The sequence below is a fragment of the Lissotriton helveticus genome, chromosome 8 (assembly GCF_964261635.1).
Source record: "Lissotriton helveticus chromosome 8, aLisHel1.1, whole genome shotgun sequence".
In the NCBI taxonomy this organism is placed as follows: Eukaryota; Metazoa; Chordata; class Amphibia; order Caudata; family Salamandridae; genus Lissotriton; species Lissotriton helveticus.
This window is the reverse complement of record NC_136069.1, coordinates 1,671,036,273-1,671,061,623: the sequence shown is the minus strand read 5'-3', so window position 1 is coordinate 1,671,061,623 and position 25,351 is coordinate 1,671,036,273. Positions and strand designations below refer to the sequence as shown.

Genomic DNA, 25,351 nt, shown 5'->3' with positions numbered 1-25,351 from the left:
CTTGGATAACGAATCCACCACTGTGGTTGCACTCACCTCCTTGGGGCCCGTGGGAGCTCCAGTGGGATGTGGAGGACCAAAGATGTGTAGAGAGTTATAATACTGCATCATCTGGGCAATCAATGCCTTGGCTCCCGGAAATATGGAGAGATGCAAGGTGGAGTCACAAACGGCCTCCTCAACCAGTGCACAGGAGGGGCAGTGAGAGCCAGAGTCTCCACTCAGCGGGTGCCGCGTCTTCAAACGCCTGCGCTTACCTTTGGATATTTCTGATGTACGACGTCCTGTAGAACGGCCTTGCGAACTTACCTCCGCAGGAAAAGAATGACGAGGCTGCAATGTCTCTGAGGACCCCAACAGACATTCCACCAACAACTTCATATGGCGTTCCTTGAGCGCCTTTGGTTTCAGTATTTGGCAGGAGTCACAATCCTCGGAGTCGTGGCGTTTCCCCAAATACTACACACAAATGGTATGCAGGTCTGTAACCGTCATCTGTTGGGCACAGGTTCCACAAACTTAAAGACCGACGACATTGAAGAAAGGCAAACTGTTCCACCGACAAAAGCTGTCAAAATAGGCAAGGAAAAAAGGGCCTGAGAAACCACTTCTCCGGTTGCACTTTGCAGCATGGAAAAGAAGAAACTGACACCGGTGTGCTGGAGGGGACTTTTATAGCTGCACTGATGTCACAACCAGAGTCGACATCATCATGGAGCTGTACAGCACCTTCCCCCGGAGCGCAGAGGGACTGCTGACAAATGTCCAGATCCATATTGATGCCTGGGGAGAATTCAAAAGTTAAGGAATCTGAGGCTAGGTGTCTCTATCAGATGTTCTCAGGCAGACATTGCGCCACAAGGCCACCATCTACGAAACGGCTCTGCTCAACGTGTCAGTCTTATCCAGACCACTGTTCCCAATAACGTGCGCGCACGTTATTGGGAACAGTGGTCTGTATATGTAGCGCGCAGTGATGTGTGTGGAGCGTGCACACACACAGTACATCAAACAAGAACGTTTGCAAGCAGCGGTGCGAAAAACTGGTGTTTCTTTGATGTAGAGCTCAGCTGCGGTGCATACTGTGTGTTTTGTTTAAGTATTCATGTTAATTGCAGCGCCGTCACGAGCTGCAATTAACATGAATACAACGGCGCTGCAATTAACATGAATGCTTTAAACAAAAGCACACAATCTGCCCATCACCCTGCAGCTGCGCTCTATTAAGAAAAGAAATTCAGCAAGTCTACAAACAGGGCATGGAAAGCACACTTCTTGTTTGTAGACTTGCTGAATTTCTCTTCTTAACAGATCTGGGCTGCAGGGTGATTGTGTGACTTTGTTAAAGTTTTCAGGTTGATTGCAGCTCCAGACGGGCGCTGCGATTAACCTAAAATCAAACAACAAAGGCCCACAATCACCCTGCAGCCCAGCTTTATTAAGAAAAGAAATTCAGCAAGTCGACAAACAGGGCATGAAAAGCATACGTCTTGTTTGTAGACTTGCTGAATTTCTCTACTTAACAGATCTGGGCTGCTGGGTGATTGTGTGACTTTGTCAAACTTTTCAGGTTCATTGCAGCTCCAGACGGGCGCTGCGATTAACCTGAAATCTTTAACAAAGGCCCACAATAACCCTGCAGCCCAGCTCTGTTAAGAAAAGAAATGCAGCAACTATACAAACACGGCGTGAAAAGCACACGTCGTGTTTATAGACTTGCTGAATTTCTCTTCTTAATAGAGTGCAGCTGTGGGGTGTTTTACACTTTTCTGTGCTTGGCATAGTGTGCCACCCTAATTGTATTTTCCTGTTTCTATCATTGCATATGATACAACAAGTAACATCATATCCAGGGCTTTAAGTGGGATGGAAAAACTGGGGGGTGTCGCAAAGGGGCGTGACCAGTGTAATTAAGGCCGTGGCTTAAGACACATACGCTAGAAATCTGTGCTTAGCATAACGTACAAGGAATGTGGTAATTAGTATAGGAGATTTGGCGCCTACGGTTGATTTGCACTAACTTATTTTACTCAGTTTAGATTGACAGTGCTCAAAGGTGTGGGGAACCACCAACCCCCACAAAAAAGAGAGCCAAGCTCTCAAAACATGAATGAACTCCCAAGCACACGCTAAAATGAAGACAAGGTTTCCCAATTAGTGAGTGAACAAAATATAGTAATTCACAAGACAAAATATACACAATTTCTTTGGATGTTCTTTTTTATACCGTGGTTATTCTGTTGATTTCAGCCACAGCCAACACGTGTTTCTCGCATTCGGGGCGTTATTCCGCGACTTCCTCAAGGCTGTACAAATACAAGCATTCAAAGTTCTATCGTATTTGATACTACCACATCATTAAGTTTCAACATTGTTAAAACTCACATGCACTAATCATTAGAAGTTTAAACAAAAACACCAAATCATGTGACGTATTTCACACAATTTGTAAGTTTAACTAAATTGTAGATCAATCTAAAAGATGGAGAGAATGAAGAAATATCCAAAATAATCCAAGAATCACTAGATGTGCAAACTTATTGCCCTAATTGTGTAGTGGGGTGAAAGACGGAAACCTGATAACACGTACGTGCACATACGGACCAGTGTAAGATACGTGTGAAGTGAGTGATGGTAGCTAGTTAAAGTGAAACAGCTCAACGTGTAGCACACAATATGTTCACCAAATCCTTTATAACCTGTGTTAGGGTCATAGTTTACAACGTATGTAAATACCTATAAAGTCCAAGTGTAAGATCTGAAGATCAAATAAGACAAGCACGAATAAATTAAGGTAAGTAAACAATAATGTCAAGCCATATTAGCCCAATCTCAATACCTTATCCCAAATCTGTTAGATTTCAATGAGAAACACCTACTGTAAATGTGGTGATACTTCCGACCCACAAAGGGGTTCTAATTTGTGAAGTAATGGTCCAGCAATAAGTTTGCTTTCAATGTCAAATCCAAGTTTTCAATGTGTTGATTATCATAATCTGAAATCCAATATGAAACAATCAGGTCCCATAAATCTACACCCTCGCTATAAACCATACATGATAAATGTTCTAGAATTCTTCCTTCTCTTGGTAAATTAATCCAGATAAGAAGTCGTCATGATAGTGACTTTTATCAGGAGCCACCTCGCAATATCCTAAACCATATCCAATCTCACATTAGTAAAGATCTGTGTTACATCATACATATTCCAAATCATAGTAGAGTTAGAGGTATAGTGAGTACTTATATTCATTCAAAACAATCTCTTCAGAAATAATATTAACCAAGACATGATCCCAATCTCGTTTCCAAAATCCACATTTAAACCAGCCTATTGATTTGGCCCGACACTTGGACATGAATTAAATAATTGTCCATAGATACGGCCCTGCTGTTTTTGTCATTGCATCCAGATATAAGATACAACAAGTAACATGAAACCTACAAGTCAGGACTATTGCTTTGTCAATGAGTTGCATAAGATAAATAAGCAGCAACTATGGCTTGTATGCAATATTGAAAAGGCTTCAACTTAAAACCCCAGTGATACCACGACAATGTTGCTGCTCCTGAGATTCAAAAAGAGAAAATGACTCTCTTTAAAGGATTTCCTATCCCCTGCAAGTAGGATGACTAGATCGTGCAACCCAAAAACCGGGACATTTTGCAAAAATAGAGGAAGGACTGCAAATTTACATCAATAAAGTGGCAAATAATGACAGTCCTCATCCTTATAAAAACACAGAACAGGCACTAAGAAAATACATAAAATGTAATTTTTAAAACCAGCATCATGCCTGTTAATTAAACTGCTTCCTTATAACAGCTGCTTACTAGCCCTGCTTTGGAACACCTACAAAAATGCCTCTCACTGTTTTAAGTTCACCCTCTCAAAAAACCGGGACATGAGCCACTTTTGCCGAAATCTGCTGGGACAACTGGAAGCAAGTGTTAGTGAAGCGAATTCTCCCGATAGATGGATCAGTCATTTACACACTTGCAGCTGCCATCTGCTCATACCTGCATCTTGGGAAGATTAAAAATCTTGTCAAGGTCTAACCAGCCTTCCACCCTTCTTAGTTCAATCAGGTGAGCACGGTTACATAGAGCAAGTGTTTAGAAATGACAAGATGGAGCAAAAGGCCCCTAATAGAACCCCCTAACGTCAATATGCAGAGATGCTACTTCTGATGCATTGCCATACCACACTCGCTGTCTTCTCGGACATATCTTTTGTCCTTTTTTCTTCTACTCCTCAGCTGCTCTCGCCATCTCCTTCTCTTCTTTTTCTTCTTTCTCTTATCAGTCCCGCTCAACGTTTACCCACTTTCCCCTTCTCCCCATCCCATTCTTGTCTCCATTTCCCTCTCCCTGCCTATTCTTTGCTTTCTCTCTTTCCGGTTTTCCAATCTCTGTTCTCCCTCCCAGTTCTCCAAAGCCTCTGGCTGACTTTCTATTTCAGTCCCTCTCTTACCAATTTCTCCACTACCCCTTCCCCATGTCTCGTCTTTGCGCCCTGACTTTTTTTCTACTTTGTTCCTCTCTCTCCTCCTTTCTCCGCCACTAAATCCTATTTCTCACTAGTCTCCTCTCCTTTTCCTTCAGGCTATGTTACAATTTTGAAAACACATACAACTGTAGCTGAATATTACATGGAAGCACATTTAGAATTTGGACCAGTATGCCTCTGCAGTGTCGGTGACCTGGCCAAAAAGAACAGGAAAAGCTGAAATTGGATCATAAATCCAAAGCTGGTCTAATCTGGGGCCCCAGAAATAAGTTTGGCCCAGGCACTCAAAATCCTTAAGATGTCCTTGTGAATTTGTTAAAAGTTTCATGTTAATCGAGGCACCCATCGTGAGCTACAATTAACACGAAAACCTTAACAAATGCACACAATCACTCACGGCCCAACCCTATTAAGAAAAGAAATGCAGCAACAGAGCAGCCAAGGTTTCAAATTGCAATGTGGGATGTTTTCATAATTTCACTGTAATTACTAGTGCCATTTGAACAGGGCCGGCTTTAGTGCTGGTGGCGCCTGGTGTGACAATGTTTGTTAGCGCCCCAATGACCACCTCCGCCATGGATACTCTCATTACCAACCTTTACCAGTGACCCTCAAGCCTCCATAACCCCTCTCTCTTTCACATTTATTTTGTTTAATATCAGTGTAAGGTGTCTAGCATTTTACATCGCATACACATTACACAGAAGCACTGTATCATAGTGTGTAAATCAATGTATAGGAAATGTTACATCAGACAGAGGAATAAAATGTCTCTTCTTCACAGAGCTGGGCTGCTAGGGTTTTAAGCAAACGTTTGGAGTGATATTTGGCATTGCACACACGTGCAGTGTGGTTCCTGGCGCACATATCCATGGCTGCAGCGCACAGAGACCCTACACTGCCGCACACAGAGGAAGAAAATTTGTTGGAACATTGATCCAGACCACCCCTAATGGTAAAAATCGCTGCATATCTCCCATCTTTCACTACTTGGGAGAGGAGGGGCAAGGCCTCCTCCAGAACTCATGGCAGCACTTGCACAACTGTTTCCCATAGGGTATGAGAGTAATAGCCTAAAAAGCATGCGATGTTCACCAATTGCAATACGATGGCTGGCAGAAGGAAACAACTTCATCCAATTCAATTTCAATTCATGAAGCTTTATTCGGCACATAAAAATGACCATAAAAGCACAGAATATATACAATGTCAATGTTACAGAATAAAAAAACATAAAAACATGGCATAAAATACAGACAGAATTCCTAAAATAGCATATTTCTACATGCCTTGACAGAACAATTTAAAAAGGTGGCAGTATAAAAACAGATATCAGCAGACTCCATATTAAATAACAAGTTAATTGCCTGACTAGCAGTACACGCACCATCTGTAACAAACAGGGGTTTCAGATAAACTGATCGGAAGTTCTTGTACAATTTACATATCAATAAAAAGTGCACAGTGCTCTGTTTAGTAACGCCGTCGCACAGGCAGGGCCCAACTGGATGTTTCTTAAGGTTTGGTAGTGCCACTGAGTGGTGTACTACGCCAAACCTCAACCTAGTTAGTACAAACTTGTGGGATGGCCTAGTCACCATTGATAAATAGCCTGGCAGACCTTCATTCGTATTGTATTTATTGTAAAATATTACTGTGGACATAGATCCTGAGACTCGAGACCCGTTTCCTCGCTTGGTAGGTATGGAATGTAGTTTTCAGCCCTGCTTTGGGTATCTTAGATGCGGCACTTGGGTCATTCAAAATATTGATATTAAATATTTCTAAATAGCAGTCGGCAATATATTTTAACCATGGTATGTTACGGAATTTATCCATTAACAGGCAATCCTCTATAATAGATCTATTAAATGCTTTATCTTCTTGAAGCCATATTGAACGCCATAACATTAGTGGTTTCATTAATAGTATATCATCTAAAAAATGGATATTCGATTCCCGGTGAATCAACTCAGTCGAGGCAGATGGAGATAAACATAAGAGTTTTAAAAAAAAGAGTTTTCCTCCAGTTGCAAGTTGTGGGAGCGCGTATATCCCTATACCCCGGCACCGTACATCGCAATAGTGACGCATCCGGCTTGATAGATTTGAAGCATGTCCCTGGTGCGTCTGTCACCAACTTTTGACGCAAATCTAAAAACACCATGTGCATTTTTCATCATTTTATTACTAATAATATTAAATTCATCAGTCCACTTTTTTTTTTTCGAGAAGGTTATACCAAGATAACAAAATTTGTCAACTTCCAGCACCTTTTCACCCTCAATTAAAAAGGCATTAGAGGTTTTTCTTCTGGCACCATAAGTCATTGTATGTGTCTTCCCCTTATTGATAGACAGTTTTCTATCCTTAATAAAGATAGAGAATCTGTCAATCAGACGCTGTAATCCGCGGGGTGTTCTTGACAGTAGGACAGCGTCGTCAGCATACAACAACACAGGTATGGAGACGTCTTTAATTCTAGGGGCTTCAGCTTTTACTTCTTTTAAAATGGAGTCGATTTCATTAATAAACAATATAAAAAGAAGGGGGGCTAATACGCAGCCCTGCCTAATCCCTCGTTTTACCCTAAATTTCGGGGTGCATTCACCGTTGGTGCCATAGCACACACAGGTTTCTAACTTTTCATATAATCTGACAAGGAAGAAAATTATTCCCTCTGGTGCTCCTAGCTGTAACAAGGTCGGCCACAGTATAGAGTGGTCGACCATGTCAAAAGCACTACTGAGGTCTGCAAAGCAGAGATATAATGAGCCCTGTTTGGCTTCAGTATATTTACCTATCAGTAAATCTAGATTAATACACTGGTCGAGTGTCCCCCGACCCTTCCTAAATCTAAACTGGCTATCAGCCAAGATACCCTCTTGTTCGGTCCACTCTTCCAGTCTGACCAACATATCTCTACTCATGATCTTAACTGAGGAGTCCAGAAGAGAGATGGGCCGATGGTTTCTTGCGTCAGACCTGTTGCCCTTTTTATGAATCGGGATTATGATGGATTCCCCCCATGTTTTTGGTGGCTCGGTACATACAGCCGCGTTAAAAACAATGGCCAAAAGGGGGCTCCACAACTCTGGGGCTGCTTTGTACGCATCTATGGCTACCCCATCAGGTCCCTGAGCTTTTCCACCCTTGCTAGCACCAATGCCAAGCTCAACCTCTTTAATACTTATGTCCAGAGGAATAATGGGCCATCTATTAGGGTTGTTATTGACAATGTTAGACACACCAAATATTTTAGAGAAATGCGAGACCCAGTCATCACTAGATATGTTGGAGGTTAGTTCAGGTATGTTTTCCTCCTTAAGAAAAGCGGAGTTGACAGTTGCCCAAAACAAGGTGTTGTTGGATAGCTCCGCAGCTTCATTAAGTGAATCCCAGGCCTGCTCCTGCATCTCGTCCTTCCTTTTCTTTAATGCTTGATTATACTCAAATCTCAAGTTAACTATTTCCCCAAGAGCCCCAGGCTTTTTTACCAGAGTGCATTTGAGCTTAGTTAGCAAACTAGTACATGTATGGTCAAACCAACCCGGTCCATTTCTACTCTGAATTTTTTGTGATTTCGTAAACCTGGCATTGATGGATTTATTAATATCATTAAAAGCAGTTAAAACCCGCCCATAATCTGTATTAATGTCAAGAATAAGTGTAATATCAGTTTGGCTCTCTTTGACAATAGAACTTAACAAGTCTTTAGCCTTCTCTCCAGCCCATCCTATTCTTACACCATTGGGTCTGTGTGGCTCAACATTACTAATTATGGTACCTGTTTTCACTTTACTTTCGCCCCAATGAGTACATTCCATAATTATACAATTATGGTCGCTTAAAGATGAGACCTCAATCTTAGGGGGAGCAAAGTATGAGGTAATATTCGATGAGACAATCACGTGGTCGATTACTGAACTGCTTTGCTTATTCTTAAAGGTAGAAATAATTTGACCCATGTTGTCTTTGGCAAACTCTAGGATTTCTAGGTCATGGCAGCCCATAAGCTTGTGTAATGAATCACCGTAATTGTCATGTTTAAAATGCAAATCATCAGAGCCAACATTATTGGTAACCCCACAGACCTTTTGGGTTGACAGTTCACACAAAGGCAGATTAAAATCGCCCAACCAAATTAAATCAAATAAATCATTGGATTCAATACAAAGATTGTCAATTTCACTTGCTAGATTATTAACTACTGACGACCTAGAGTTATCAAACACATTGTTGTAGTAATGAACAAATAATATATTACGCCCATGGTCCGCAGTGAGCCACAAAAGCTGGGCGTATGCGCCCACGGTCAAATACCTTATTACTACTATCTTCCGTTTAATCGAAACCAGGATCATAAGTCCTCCTTTACCTCTCCCTGAGGTTGAACCTTGCGCCGCCAAACAGTAGGATACAAAACCCTCGTAATTTACGTCTTCCCTACACCAAGTTTCCTGGAAGCATAAATATCATGGTTATTAATAAAGTCTTTCCAGCCCAGAACATTTCCCTTGGATTTTAGTCCGGCGATATTCCAGCTGACAATTGCAATACCATTAACATGCGTAATACTTTTAGCATCCAAAACACCAATCGTATGTGTACTGGCTCCCGCCTTTAAATTGACATTAAGAACATTATTAAGGTCAATATTTACTATTAGGCCGCTCATCAAGATTTGCTCTGAGGTTGTGTGCGGAGCAGTTGGTTCCATTATATGGCTTTGAATGATCTCCCCTGCAGATGATCCACAACCCTGTAGATGTCAATCATTAGTATCCAGAAGACTTAGAGCTTGAAATCTGTTCTGCATAGTTAATTCAAAGACAGGGTGGTCAGTTGGTAAAAGGGGTCTGCTTCTGTTGATGACGGGGGGTACTACAATTGATGGACTATAAAAATAGCCAAGTGGGTGTACATATATGCTATTCGCATCATGTACTAGGGAGGCTGCTCTTAACAGGGCTGTTGCAACATGTTGGGGGTGTTTGAAATTTATAATGACGCAGTCACCCCTACAAGTCTTTCTGGACGGGCCAATCAAATTTACCCTACTGGTGGATAATATTTGGTCGGAATAGGCAGTTGGAAAGCCGCAATGCTTATTTAGCCATGAGACTGTTTTGTTTTTTAGTGATTCATGGGATTCCTGGTGGGGCTGGGTGGCATGGGGATCGTTAGGCGGGACATTGGTCAAAACAACCACATAAGGCGCACAGTCAGGGGGCAGATTAATAAAGCAACTTTTCTTTACTTCCCTAAAGCCTGGCTTACTATCTGATTGTACAGTACCCTGGTTACTCTGACAATTAGTTGGTATTGGGTTAGACATAACAGTTGGGGCTACGCTAATTCCCCCTCTAGGAGGGTTAGGTAAGCTTTTACTAGTACCATTGCCCTCTAAGACTGGGTTTGTGGCAGCGGCCTTTGACCTTTCAGTCACGGTCACATGCGATTCCATAAGACCCATTCATTGTTTTACTTCTAGGGAGATAGTATCCAATTTAAGCACTAGGGGTTTTATAATCTCTTCCAGTTTAGTTTCGATAACTCTAACCAGTAGGTCGAGTTGCTCAGAATTTAATGTAGCAGCGCTTTTTCTTTCCATTAAATCGGGAACATCTCGGGGGCTTTAAGGGGATGTTTCTACTCTATTTTTGTTTCGATTTCCCCCGTGTTTGGTTTGCAGCTTCCTACATGCCCTCACTGCTCTAGTGGGTGGTGGACATTGTTCAATTGCCTCGGTTGATACATCCAGAATATCCGGATGGGAATCAGAGTGGACCTGGGCTTCGGTCGTAACTACTAATCTGCTATCTAATTCTAGACTGTTATCGTTGACTGGTACAGCCGAGTCGGAGGGAAAGACTTGGTGTATAACCAGGGGACTCCCTCATCCTAGCGATGCTCTCCGGTCGTTATTGATTTTATTAACGACTTTGACTAGGTAATTGTCTATAGTTGCTAACACTGGTATGGCTTTATCAGATTTCTGTTTAGACATTGTTAAATCTAGCGGCAAACCCTTACTATTTGGTAGAAATTTAAAAGAATAAAGACTAACATGAATATTCAAATATATTAATACCAGGATCGGCACACAGGCCTAGAGCCCGGTATAATAAGTAATACTGGACAATGTCCACAGTCAATAACATAAAAAATCTCACTAGAGGAAGCGTGAATGGGCTCGGTAACAAGACCAAAGTCTGTGGCCCAGCCCAGCCTCGTCCTGCCGCGGACTGCCACAGACTGCCCCGCCCTTGTCCCGGGCTTCTCCCGGCGACGCCACCGCACGTCCCGTGACGCGGGGGCTGTGTTCGGGCCTTGTAGCGCCTCCAGGCGCGTGATTGGCGGCAGGCGGCTGATGACAGTGCTGCAGGGGAGTCTGGGGGAGTTAGTCCTCTACTCCGCTCAGTGGCCGCTATGCTTGGCGGCGGCGGGAGGAAGAGTCAGGAGGCAACAACGAAGCTGGTGGCAGGTAGGAACAGCGTTCACAGTGTTCACCCCCCAAAAGTAGTTACAACAACTTCATCCAAAGTGTGCCCAGCTTTTGGATTCTCTGTCCAGGGGTGCGACAGGGAATGCACCATGGCAAGTCGAAGCTTGGACTACCAAGCTCTCAGCGTTGGGGTGGTGGCTTGGACCAATTTCCTAGAAGGACATCTGTCAGTGCTTCATTAAGGGTCAACAGGGGTTCAGATGAGGTAGCCTCAGGCTGAAGCACGCCAACCAAGAGGTTAGTCTTGACTGCCAACGAGGGAAGTGAAAGTCAAGGACCACCGCTGCCCTATTCACCACCACTCCATAAGATGCCCCCTCCTCAGTAGCCCCTGTAGGTGAAGAGAACATGCCAGTATCTGGAGAGTTGTCCAGTCCACTGGTCTCTCCTAGCTCCTCATACCAGTACAAAGTCTCATAAGTGGTGTCAAACTGGTGTTCAAAAGGGTCTTGTAACCCCTCACACTCTTACCCCATGCATGTATGCTCCAAAATAAGCTCAGGCAACGAGATAGAGACACACCGAGTCTTCGGGAATAAGAATGGGCTCGTAAAGCTTATGGGCACTGGTGGTGCAGGGAGCATCGACGTCGGGGCCATCATTGAAGGTTGCGTTGGCACAAATGTGCCAATACAGATCTGTTATCGGATCCAGGAGACCCCACTGGACCAGAGGCCAGAGCTGTTGATGCAGAATCGGATGGGGCCTCCCCCGATCCTGCAGGGCAAGTCTGCTCGAATACTCGGCACACGGCCTTGTAAAACCTCTTCATTTGAGATGGTGTTGCTCTGCGTGGAAACGGTGGAGGAGGCCCTGACAACGGCTCTGCAGAACTGTGTCTGGGATGTCGATGTTCCCCACTTGGCTCACCAACTTTCGAGAGATGAGGTGAAGTTGTGACTCTTCATCAAATATTCAATGAACTCAAGCGCCAATAAGAGAACTTGGGACTTCTGCAGCGGTCCCGCGACCTTCTTCTTAATTGGGAATGACACCTCCAAGGAGCCGCGCTAGATGGTGTCGACTGCCGAGGTGCAAGGAGCTGCCTGCTACCTCAAAGACTTCGGAGCCATGGCCCGGCAGTCCGAGCACGAGATACCATAAGCAAACAAGGTGAGGGTCGGTAACTGATATGGCACAGTGACAGGCACCACACGGCTTAAACCCATCTTTCCTAGCTAGATGACATCTCGACACACAAAACAAAACGTTGAAAAAAGTCTGTCAAAAAGAGATAAAGGGGTAGCTCTTCTCCGGATCAGCGTTAACAGGTGTGGAAAGAAAAGAACTGACATCTGCGTGTCTGTGTGGCACCTATAAAGGAGACCACGATGTTGCTTCCAGCGCCCACAACGTCGACAATGCCGCACAGAACCAACTGAGGCACCCAAAGTTGCAAAGGGGTATTGCTCATGCAAAAGCTTCCAGATCAGTCTGACACCTCGGTAATTTCAAGGTAAGGAATCATCAGCTAGGAGTCTCTATCAGATACATAATGTATGTCATCAAAATATCCAACTGGACATGATGGCACAGGTTTTCCAAACCAAACAAATACTTCTATCTCTACCTGGGGGTCATGCAGGATTCAGAACCTGATGGTCTGGGATTGTTCTGATTTACAGTCCCCTGAGGAGGCCACAGACATCAAGTGCCTAGCAATAAGATCTGGATTAGGACAACTGGACAATTTATTTCACTCACTCACTGGCACACTCATTTACATGACAGTCTTATTTCAATGTCATTATCCTTTACACCACAGTCAAAATGATGACTCAGCTAAATTCTTGTAATAAACTGAAAGGATTTTAATTGTATATATTAGTCATTTATGCATGCATAGCGTTGGTGTACTACCTATATGGAGGTCTTACCTGAAGGTGATGAAACCAGTGCAAACTAAAGGGAAAAACACCAGGCAAATGAGAACCCGAATCAAGGAGTTGTCGTCGGACAGCTCCCCCCACCAGATCTTAGTCAGAAATGTCTGCAATAAGAGAAAAAGTCAAACGGTAGCAGCTATGATCATGCTATTACTGAAAATAGATTAACAGTACATGAAAACGAAGGTACCACATAAAGGCTTGAGTGGATAAAGCGTAAGGCATGATATGGAGACTGCCAAATATTTCCCATAGTGCTTATAATCGCCAATGCCAAGTTATGAAATGTGTTGTGTGGCTAATATGGAACAGAGTGAGAATGTTTTAGCAGGTCCCATTGATAGTTAGTGTAGGAAAATAGGATCTGCTTTCATGGTTACTTTCACATTTTGCTGGTGTCAGTATGTTTTTTTAACTAGTTTGGCTGGGATCCTGCTAATCAGGACCCAAGCCAATGTGCTTACTCCCTGAATTTGGCATGGTAAGTACTTTGGTATCTCCACAATTGGTGTACCCTAGTAGGCCCCTAGTATATGGTACTAAGGTACTGTAGGAAAGTAGGATCTGCTCTCATTGTCACCTCCACATTTTGCTTATGTCATTCTGTTTTTCTGACTATTCTGACTGGGATCCTTCTAATCAGGACCCCAGTCACTGTGTTCTCTCCCTAAATTTGACTATGATAAGTGCTTTGGTACCTTCCTAATTGGCTACTGGTGTACCCTGATAAGTTCCTAGTATATGATACTAAGGTACCCAGGGCAAAGGTACACCTGGGGTCTCCGATGGGCTTCAAGATTTATTATGCAACCCATGAGAGACCACTCAGCCTGTGACTACAGGTCTGCCATTGCAGCCTGTGTGAGCTGGTGCTAGCACCACTCACAACTGCTATAAGTTTCCTTATATCTCAGATCATTGCATTTAAAACATATAAGTCACCCCTAAGGTAGGCCTTTTTAACCTGAAGGTAGGATGCTTGGTTATAAGTGTAAGGGGGCCCTGCATGAGCAGGACACCCCCTACAAACCTAGGAGTCGATACTTCCGACTTTATAAGTGTGGTCAGCAATTTTATACATATAGTGGACATCAAGAGATGTCTAACTATATATTGGCTGCACCAAAACTAGTCATGTTTTGTATCAAACATGTTGGAGTCCTACCAAAACACAAATTCCAGTGTTGGATGTAGGATCCCATGTACTAGGGGTCCCCTAGGGAGCACCCCTGTATTCCAGATACCAGCCTTTCAGGGTCTAACAGCAAGCTATTGTTGCTGCCGACCAGATACGATTCTGCCCTCCTGATGCTGAGCCACGCGCTAGCAGGGGAAGGTAGAACAATAGAAATATGTTGTGGGTTGTAGGATGTCAAGAAAACGCAGTAAAGTAAGTAGTAATTAGTTTGAGAGTTTATTCTCAGAGTAACGAGCCACCGCACCATACACTGGCACAGAGAGGCATCAACTGACAACAAACAGAATTGGAACCTCGGCAAAGGCACCATGGCAAGTTAGTAAGTTCTAATAAGAAGACATAAAGCACTAGCAAATACAACATTATCTTTTTTTTTCCAAAGAAAGAAAGAAAAGAAAAACACATGGTAGAAAGTGGAAAGAAAAGAAAGAGAGAGAAAGAGAAAGAGAAAAAGAAAGAGAAAGAGAAGGTAGCAAAGTTACAAGGTGAACAATTAAATCAAGTGAACTTTTATAGGTAGCAAAGTTACAAAGTGAGCAATTTGGATCAAGAGAACTTCAATAAGCTAACGAAGCTTCCAGGGGAGTCGGGTTACACGAGTAGACCTCCTCACAGACGAATCCCCCATATAAGGCACATCAGCATTGAAACTCAAAGGAGACGGAGCAGGTCTCCACTGAGAACAGGTAGCATCCGGTTGAGTCACCTGAACATCATCACACCTATTCAACTTAACAACTTTACACAGATTCCACCAATGACCTCCCTCCACCATGACAGCATTACCACACACCTTCTCGACACGAACAGGTTCACCAAAAGAGTCTGAACCTTTTTTCACAGATCTATAATTTTTCACACGCACCATATCCCCAGGACAAACATTGATGTTTTTAGTGGATTTTTTGTCATTGAACCTGGAGACCATTTTGTCTTGAGCAATTTTAACACGCAACTGCAACTCATCATCAGCAGCAGGTTGTGTAGGAACCTTATGAGCAACAGTTTTCAAAAGCCACGCAGGATAAAGAGCTGACGTGGGCATTCTACCCTAAGAGAAACAAATGGAGCGACTTTGGTTACAGAGTGTGGGGTGGTGCGGTAGAACCAAATCATGGATCTCACTGAACTCTCCACATCGAAATTATTCCCCTTGGCCCATTTGATGCATTCCACAAGCACACGATTCATTCTCTCAACTTGACCGTTGGTTTGAGGATGTCCCACTGAACTCCTCAGATGCTTAATCCCAGATTCAGATAGAAAAACACGCATTTCAGTATTGACAAACTGGACACCATTGTCTGAAACGAGTGACTCAGGAAAACCTTCTCTCATAAAAATTTCCCTAAGGAAAAGAATAGTAGAACTGGCAGAGGGATTGGAGCAGAACTTCACTTCAGGCCATTTACTGTGAAAGTCCATAAGCACAAACGCAAATCTGAGGTGAGAAGGAAGGAAATTGAAAGGACCAAATAAATCAATGCCTAGTTTTAACCAAGGTTTGGAAGGAAAAGGAATGGGTTGCAAAGGTGGAACAGAAACCTTCAAACCTTTCTCAGCAGTAACACACACTCTACAATGCCTAACTCTCTCATCCACTTCGCTGTCCATAGAAGGCCACCAATAGTGCAGCCTTAAACGTCTCTTGGTCATTGTGATCCCAAGGTGTCCCTCATGAGCCCTGTCGATCAACTTCACACGAATATTTAGAGGAGGAACACACCTGTCATCCCTCATGATAACACCATCCTCTATAGAGAGTTCTTCAGAAACCTTCCAGAAGGGTTGGATGTGTATGGGAAGACTTCTTTCCCTAGGCCAACCTGCCACAATGTAATCCTTGACACTTAACAAGGTTGCATCAGAGGACATGGCATCAACCCATTCCTTTTCAGAACAACCAACACACTCAACAGCATCCACAGTGGCTATGAAACAATCTTCTTTATCTTCATCCAAATCTACAGAATCGGACTCCTTCAAAGGCAACCTGGAAAGCATGTCAGCTTTACAATTTTCCTTCCCAGGAATGTGTTTAACAGAAAATTGATATTGCAACAATTTCGTAGTAAGACGAGCTATACGAGGTGTAGCATATTTTACACGATCACCAGACAAAATGAAGACCAGAGGCTTATGATCAGTCTGAATCATAAACTTTCTTCCCCAAATATAAGTGCGAAACTTCTCGCATGCCCAATAGCAAGCAAGTAATTCTTTTTCGATCACTGAATAATTTATTTCAGGATCTCTTAACACTCTCGAGGCGTAGCTAACAGTTACCTCCTTGCCATCAATGATTTGGGTGAGCACAGCACCTAATCCGTAACTGCTTGCGTCAACAGTGATAATACAACCAACACTGGGGTCATAGGCTTTCAAAATCTTGGCATTCAATAGTTCAGACTTAACCAAATCAAAAGTTGACTGACACACTTCATCCCAGACAAAAGGAATACTAGACCTGAGCATACTTGACAAAGACTTCATCTTTCTGGCATAGTCTGGAATGAATCGTGAATAAAATTCACACAAACCCAAAAAGGACCGCAACTCATCTTTACTCTTAGGCACTGGACAATCCACCACGGCTTTAACCAACCTCGGCCTAGGGGAAACACCCAAACCAGACACTAAATGGCCCAAAAATTCAACTTCTCTCTTCCAGAATTCACATTTGTTCTTCTTCACTACAATGCCCTTACTGTCAAACTTTTTGAGCACAGATTTAAGAATGACATGTTGATCTAAAAATTTGTCAAAAATCAAAACGTCGCCTTGAAAAATCACAACTCCCTCGACATTTTTCAAAACACTCTGCATGATCCTCTGAAAAACTGAAGCAGCAGAAGCCAACCCAAAAGGCATTCTGCAAAACTGAAAAGTACCAAAGGGAGAATTGAACGCTGTGTAATGTCTTGAATCTTCCTCCAGAACAATTTGATGATACGCAGAAGCTAAATCAATTTTGGAAAACCATTGCGCACCTCTCAACTCCTCCAACAAATCGCCAATTTTTGGAAGTGGATGGGCGTCCACCCAAATTTCCTTATTAAGGCTCCTGAGATCACAACAAAGACGAATATCACCATTTTTCTTGCGTGCGACCACCAAAGGACTAAGCCATAAACTAGATTCAATAGGTTCTATGATGCCATTTTTCTCTAATCTCTCGAGTTCAGTTTTAAGATCAGCCCTCAAACTAAACGGCACGGACCTAACCTTATGCTTCACAGGGATGGCATCACTCTTAACCTTAATCCGATGTTTGAATCCCACAATTTCACCAAGTGAATCTGAAAATACTCTGGGAAACTCCTTCTCAAGAGATGAAGAATCGGGCATATCTAGTACCACAAGTACCTGTTCTTTTGCTCCAGGTCGTAGTAACATACCAAAGAGACCCTGATGGTACCACCCCAATATGTTTAAACCACGCACAGCCACATAAATCTTGCCCTGTATCTTCCTGTCTTTGAATTGCAAGATGTCTTCAATGAAACCCTCCAAAACTATCTTACGACCCTCGTAGGAAACAGGTGCCCTATCTGGAGGAAACAATTCTCTGTCAGACCAAGACTGTTTAAACAACTCCAGAGCAATCATGGTTATCCTGGCACCAGAATCTACAAGAAGTTTTAAACAAACCTCACCTACGAAAATATCTACATAAGGATCTACACACTCCTCTGGGTTTCCAGTGACTATGCCATCGTCAGTGACAGTAACGATCATGTCTTTAAATTCATTCACCAAGTCATTCTCTGAATCACGCTCATTCTCCAACAAACAACTGACCTTTTCAGGTTTACTTAAGTTGGCTTGACAAATTTTGGCCAAATGACCAAACTTCCCACATTTGTAACACTTAGCGTTTTTTCCTGGACAATAACTATTTTCTTTAGAATGTGTAGGGTAACCACATCTGTAACACATGTTTTTCTTAGAAACATTCCTCTCATTAAACTTTTCTTTTTTTTGAAAATTAGGCCTAGAAGATGGAGACACAACAACATTCACATTCTCTTTATGCACATCAGTTTTACCAAGTTCCTTAATTGACGTTTGAGCTAGTTCAAGACTCTTAGCTACTTTAATAATTTCCTCTAAAGAGGGATTGCCCATGGTAAGTAATTTTTGGTTGGATGTGTTTATCACTACAATGAGCAATGAATTGATCCCTCACTAGTTGATCCTTAAAATCACCGAACTGGCATTCGGCACAGAGTTTACGTAAAGCACTCAGATAAGAATCGACGTCTTCACTCTGAAATTGCGCTCTTTTAAAAAACTTGTGCCTTAGTACAACTAAACTCGGTTGAACATCAAATTTGATGACAAGTTTCTTAATGGTTTCTTGATATTCATCAATAACCTCACCTTCAGTAAGAATCAAATCAGGCAAATGTTTGTAGACCTCCCTACCCTCAAATCCCAAACAATTTAAAAGTAAAAATTTCTTCCTCTCAGCTTTGTACCTGGAAGCGCCAATGGCACCAATATAGGTCTCAAACCCGTCAAACCATTGCCTCCACTGAATTTGAGGGGTACCTGGACTTTCTAAAAATGGGGGAGGTTGATTTACAGCTTGCATTTTAAATTAGTAAACCTAAATATGAAGGAGAAAGAAGAACACGCAAAAATCCCCTTACTCACAACAACCCAATGAGAGAGTAAAACACTTCAAAATAGCTATAAATGTCAGAACCTTACTGCTGAATACTGATGTATATGTTCTTGCGATATAATTCTTGAAAGAAAATGCGTTATCACAGAAATAAACATGTCATAAGCGATGACACACTCGAAGTGAACAGGAAATGAAGTAATCCTTTCACTTCTTCGCCGGCGATGTTACACTCGTGGTGTCATTCTCTCAGATAGCGCTTATGCCAGGCATACGGATCGTGTTAATAACTGTCAGGCTTAATTCTTGAAGAGGCCGGAATGACGCTTCACAATAAACAGGTCGGGAGCTTCCTGAAACGTCAGGCTGAAGACACGTCGAATCATCCAATGCGTACACGCTGACAGCCCTTGTGACGCACTGTCAGATCACCAATACCCGATGCGCGTTCCAAAGCGTCATCACTTGTTAGAAGGAGTCGAGCGGAGACAATCTCGCTGGGAATGAAACTTGAGCAACTGCCACTGCTCACGAGGTAAGCTGGTGGGTTGCAGTGTTAAGATGGAGATGCTTCAAACTGTGAAATTTACTGTAAACAGAACCGTTACAGTGGGGCACACAGTCAGCAAAAGTAAAGCGTCTCAAATGAGTTCTTTAAGCGTCATAAATCACAACGACAAGAGCAATGACCCACACCTCGACCTCCTCACCTTGAGATAATAACTGAATAAAACTGCCGCTGGGGAAAGTCGATTCCCTTCGGAGATAACAGCCGCTGGAGGAGGGAGCGGGGTGAAAAGGTTTAATCACAGTCCTTGTTGTGGAAGATCGTTTTTCATATGTTTCAAAATTAACTCGAAGCAGTGGCTCGCTTTCTTCTTCGTTAATCACTGGTCCTCGTCGCCAAAAATATGTTGTGGGTTGTAGGATGTCAAGAAAACGCAGTAAAGTAAATAGTAATTAGTTTGAGAGTTTATTCTCAGAGTAACGAGCCACCGCACCATACACTGGCACAGAGAGGCATCAACTGACAACAAACAGAATTGGAACCTCGGCAAAAGCACCATGGCAACTTAGTAAGTTCTAATAAGAAGACATAAAGCACTAGCAAATACAACAGTTTCCTATCACAGGGAGATGTCACCACCTCCCAGACAGTACTTAGTGTATTGGGATGAGGTGGGGCCACTTGCCAGTGACACCAGACTGCTTTGAAGGGCTCATTTGATACACTCCTTCTATACTCGACTTGGAACCAGTTCAGGGAGCCATTGGTTCCTGCTCTGGTGGGAAACTGGACAAAGGACAAGCAAGTGTACTCCCCTCTGCCCAGCTCCTCCTCTGGGAGGAACCCCTCAATTGTCCCAAGCCTTTCCTTTCGGTACTTAAGGGTTTACCTATGGGTGGCTCTTCAGATTAATAGTGGGACAAGGTTCCGATCCAAAAACACCTCATCCTCAACCATCTGGGCACGTTGGACATCGTTGGATTTCGTTTTGAGACCGGAGACTGCATCTGGAAGACTCCTGCTGCTCCGGGTTGCGTAATTCTGCTAGTCTTCTGCTTCATCTGTACCTGTGCTCCAGGCCTATGGGCATCAAAAACACCCAAAAGTATCTCACTTGGAGTGAAGGAGTCAATAGCCTGCATCTGCAGACACCGCAACTAAGCAAATGGTCTGCTGCTCCTGACATTCCACGGACGCAGAAAGGCTCAGCAACACAGGTGGTGGTTCTGCAACCCCCTCGAGGTCAGCCCTGTCTTCTCAGCAAGTTTGAAATCAGCATCTCTCGTCGGAACAGCTGTGCACGGCATCAGCTTGCCGTTGCCAAGGCTTGTTGACTCTCTTCTTCAGAGATCTTCAGGATCCAAGAAGCTGCAGACTAAAGCTTCCCCTGCTACTAAGGTCTTCATCCTCAAGCATCCTCTGCACAGTGGGCCTGCATCATTGCTGAGCTGCTCTAGGTTCTCTTGTGACTCCTGTGCTTTTGGCCTGTGGGTCCTCTTGAGGGTCTTCTGTGGCTCCAGTGGGCTCTGCCCGCTTGCTTGAGGCCTGCTCTGACTTTCCTGTGTTTGGTGAGTCCCTTGGACCTTGTTGGTCCGACACTGCACCTTCTTTGTTTTCCTCGTCTGTTGCTGTTGCCAATGCTTGTCCTGCTGAACACCGACCGTCTGGCTCCCAACTTACGAGGTGGGATAGCTCAGGCACGGCTCCTGGTCTTCCACAAAGTTCCCTGGTCCTCACAGCTGCATTGATAAGGTCACCGTCAACTCTCTCTCATTTGCCTTCATCGGTGGTCATTGGTCTTCCGTGCCTCCTGGTCACTCCCGAGTGACATAAAATCTGTGTCCTCTGCTTGCAGGTTCTTCTCTTCAAGAATCCATCCTTGGATTCCACCGGACTCTTTCACCTTTTTTGCCAGCAGCATCTTTCCTGAAGTCTTCCATTGTGGTCTACGGTGGCTTCTGATGTCACTTCACACCTATGCACCCTGCTTCCCTGATGTAGGTATCCTGATTCCTGGAGTTTCCAAGGGTGGAGTGACTCTCAAACCTTCTGTCTTTCACAGGGTTTCTTCAGGGTCCACTGGGAAGGGTCCTTCTTCTTGAAAATTGCAACAGCGACATTCCCATTGACTTGCATGAGTATGGGGCTGTGTTTCCACTCTGCACATAGCCTATGTGGGGTTCCTGGGTACTTACCTCGGGTTCTTCAGGGCTGCAACCCAAAATTCGAGACCTAAGTACAAAAAGACAAGGAGAGGGGGGGAGAGGGAGCAGGCGATCCAGGTGCAAGGATAAGGAGCTTAAGATCATGGAAACAACAATAATGAACAGAGATCCTAATGCATGTGATATTGAGGTGATCAATTTATCTTCATGTGAATTGTCTGAAGATATGATACTTTTGTTAATGAAAGGATTGGGATTTTGTCCCATGACTAAACAAGATTGGTATATAATTAAAATAGACCCATTTAAGTTTGTTAGGAAACTTAAGTTAAAGAAGTTTTTTGTGAATGTACCTGAGAAAGCGAAACACACTTCAAATAAAACATCGAGTAACCTTATCATTCAAGAAATTAAAGATACACAGTTGCTAATGTCTTTGACTGAGAAAGAGGATGATCCAGTAACAATTTCCAAATTATTGGAAGAGTTAGAGGTTGAAAGATTTGTAAGTGAAGCAAATGGACTCAAAGTGAAATCAAAATGGACCCCACAGTTGATCGCCGGTAACACTATTGATGTATTTTTTAAAGCTGTTAATGCTGATATTGATAAGGAAATAGGTGTTTACTGTAGGGGACATATCAATTCGAGAGATGATAATCTAACTGTTGGTGAAAGAAAAGCCTTACAAGAATTGATCAATAACAAAACAAGTGCTATACGTAGTGCAGATAAAGGTGGAAACATAGTGGTGCTTGATACTAGTGATTATAACAATGAAGTCTACTCCCAACTTAATAACACACAATACTATGAGAAACTTACCTCTAATCCGATGAAATAACTAATTCTGCTAATTAACAGTAAAGTTAAAGAATGGTATGATTTATCCCTTTTGGATCATGATGAATATCTTTATTTGTCACTCAATGCACCAAGAGCACCTTGCATGTATACTTTGCCAAAAGTCCACAAATGCCGGGACAAGCCGCCAGGAAGGCCTATTGTTTCCGGCATAGGTGGACCAACGGAACATTTGTCTGAATTCATAGATTGTTTTCTTAGGCAGTACGTGTATAATTTGCCCTCCTTTATTGAAGATACCAAACATGTTTTGAATTTACTTGATGTTGTATGGGAGGATGGGATGATTCTAGTAACACTTGATGTAGTATCCTTGTATACTATTATTGATCACGACCTTGGCATACATGCATTAGAATACTTTCTGAGCCGTAGACCAGCTGAAGTGTATGATCATACTCAGATGATCTTACAGATGACCGAATTGGTTCTCAGGAACAATGTCTTCTTATTTGATGGAGAGTGGTTTAGGCAGCGTCATGGGACCGCGATGGGTTCCAGGTTCGCTCTGTCTTTTGCCAACCTATTTATGGGTTGGTTCGAGGCGGAGCGGATCTGGGGACCATCTGGCAGACACTGGATACAATATATACATTACTGGGGTCGATTTATCGACGACTGCCTACTAGTATGGACTGGAACTGTAGAGGAGCTTAAGGGTTTCTTTGACTATCTCAATGATAATTTGCTTAACCTTCAATTTACCACACATTATGATAGTAAAAGCATTACCTTCTTGGACGTAGAGCTGTTTATTGAGGGGGATAAGATAAAAAGCAAAATGTATAGAAAACCTACAAGTTGCAATGCCATCTTCATTGCTGGAAGCTGCCACCCCAGCAGTCAAATTAATGCAATACCGTACGGAGAGCTTATTAGGGCCCGGCGGAACTGTGCCCTAGATGATGATTTTGAAATTAACTTGCAAGATAAGACAACTAGATTTCTGAATCGTGGATATAAACATGATGTGATCACAGCTGCAGTATCCAGAGCGAGGAAAGTGAAGAGGAAAACTACTCTGATTAGATACAATAAAGGTGAGAGAGAGTAAGATAAAGACAACAAGATCAGGTTGATTACCAATTATGGCATGGGGAGTTCGAGGTTATTTGCTATTTTGAAGAAACACTGGCATCTTCTCCTCATGGACCATGACCTGAAACCTTACCTTATGGAAAGACCCAGTTTGACCTTTAGGAAAGGTGTTACTATAAGGAATTTGGTAAGTTCTAGTTATCCTAGGAAACCAGATATGTCCGACTGGCTGACAAATTTCAAAGGCTTTCACAAATGTGGAAGATGTAGTTCGTGCAGATGGGCTAAACCCAAGGTACTGCAGTTTGACTACAACGACTCAGGAACAAATACTATTGGCATGTTTATTAACTGTGACACCACATTTGTGGTTTATGTAATTGTGTGCTCCTGTGGCAAAATCTATGTAGGGAGCACGATCAGGAGACTAAGGGACAGAATGGTGGAGCACTTTAGCGCCCTTAAGACTGGTGATACACGTTATCCAATAGCATCTCATATAGTGCATAATTTTGAAAATAGAGGACAACATATCTTCTCCTTTCACTGAATAGATCATATCAAACCGGATCCCCGTGGGGGAAATAGATTATTGACATTAAGGAGAAGAGAAGTACTGTGGTTGATAAAGTTAAAAGCTGTTGAATGTGGTCTTAATGTTGATCATGAATTTGAATTCTTTTTAGGTCAAGAATAACCGTATAATGATCAATGTATATGACAGTATGTCAGCAATTTATTGTTCTCTATAAGATGCTTGTATCTTCTGTCCAGAGTAATTGGAAGTGATGAGACTGTTTACGTAATATAGAGTATGAAATGTTATCGCCTTATGTGAACAGTTCTGTGGGAAGAATGTGATGCTACAGTGTTTTCTTAGGATTTGTATTATGCATTGAATACGAGGGAATGTTGAATACTTGTGTTTATAAAAAACAGTTCTGGTTCGTATTCACCCCCTTACCTATCCGACCTAATCTTATTGCTCATTTTTCTTCTTTTATTACTACTTGTGCATTGGTTGTGAGAATTGGGTGACAACACAATACCCATATTTAATTATATTGTTGTATTATAACGGCGATTGGGTTGAGCGTTAGCGAAAGACATTGAGTTCCGTCTTTTATCTTGACATTGGGTGACATCCATTTTGTATTTACGGCGGCCATTTTGTCGGCCACATGTTGCCTCGTGGCGACCATGTGCTTTGTCCTACCTTTCTGCTCATGGCCTTTTGAATCTGCCCGGCAACAGTCTAATAATAGCATCTCTGTGTTTTTCGCTGACCGTTAGGGTCTACATCTGCTAAAGGTTAGCCCTAGAGTGGAATGTGTTAGCCGATACCCCAAGACTGTTAACTCCTCCCACTTATTGATTCTGCTTCTCAATATTACCTTGTATGGACATAAAATGTGCTCTTGTGCATTGTACCGCCTCCTCTTGAGCCCCTGTGTGGGTATAAATAAACCATGTGGTCAGTAGCCCTTTGTGCTACTTCTTATAGTGCCGAAGGGTACTGTCTGAACTTTAGCACCATCTCATGAGATGTAATAAACTATGTGTTTTGCAATTCCAGTTTGCCGTGCGAACTTATTCCTTTGGGTCTGAGGACTTCGTGCGCAGAAGGGCGAACCCCTAGCACTAGCGGGCCTGGCTGAGGCCTGCACAACAAATTGGCGCCCGGTACGTCGGGCTCATCGGCGACTCGGATGCCCGAAGGACTGGTCGTGACGAAGGTTCGGAACTTCGCTGAGGTTGCGATCGCTACCAGATGAGACCCTGTCTTGGTATCCGAGGTGTTTCTTCCTTACTTTCTGATCCGACCATCCAGGCGGCACCGGTCCCCGACTGAGACCTCTTCTGCTGGTCAGCCGTGTAGTGACCATTTGGTCGAATTTTTGAACTTGGCAGTTGGAATCTGTACAGCCTACGACTGGTAAGAGTCGCTTACGGCACTTGCCGCCTGTAGTAGGTTCTGGCAATTTGAGGCTCCTGTTTGGCAAGGCAGTTTTAGGAACGCTTGCTCCGAGCATTGTGTTTGGAT

The 25,351-nt window shown here is 43.1% G+C and overlaps 1 protein-coding gene across 7 annotated transcripts in view; it reads right to left on the bottom strand.

The window, feature by feature from the left end:
- LOC144773616 (transient receptor potential cation channel subfamily M member 2-like) overlaps positions 1-25,351 on the bottom strand; it is a 4,189,411-nt gene that overhangs the window by 2,407,280 nt on the left and 1,756,780 nt on the right. For all 7 annotated transcript variants that reach the window (XR_013600029.1, XR_013600030.1, XM_078658762.1 and 4 more), the window contains one exon: positions 12,896-13,008. Coding sequence is in view for 5 of the 7 variants with exons in the window: in XM_078658762.1 (XP_078514888.1) it covers positions 12,896-13,008 (113 nt within the window). In the remaining 2 variants the exon portion in view is untranslated. The remainder of the gene's footprint in view (positions 1-12,895; positions 13,009-25,351) is intronic.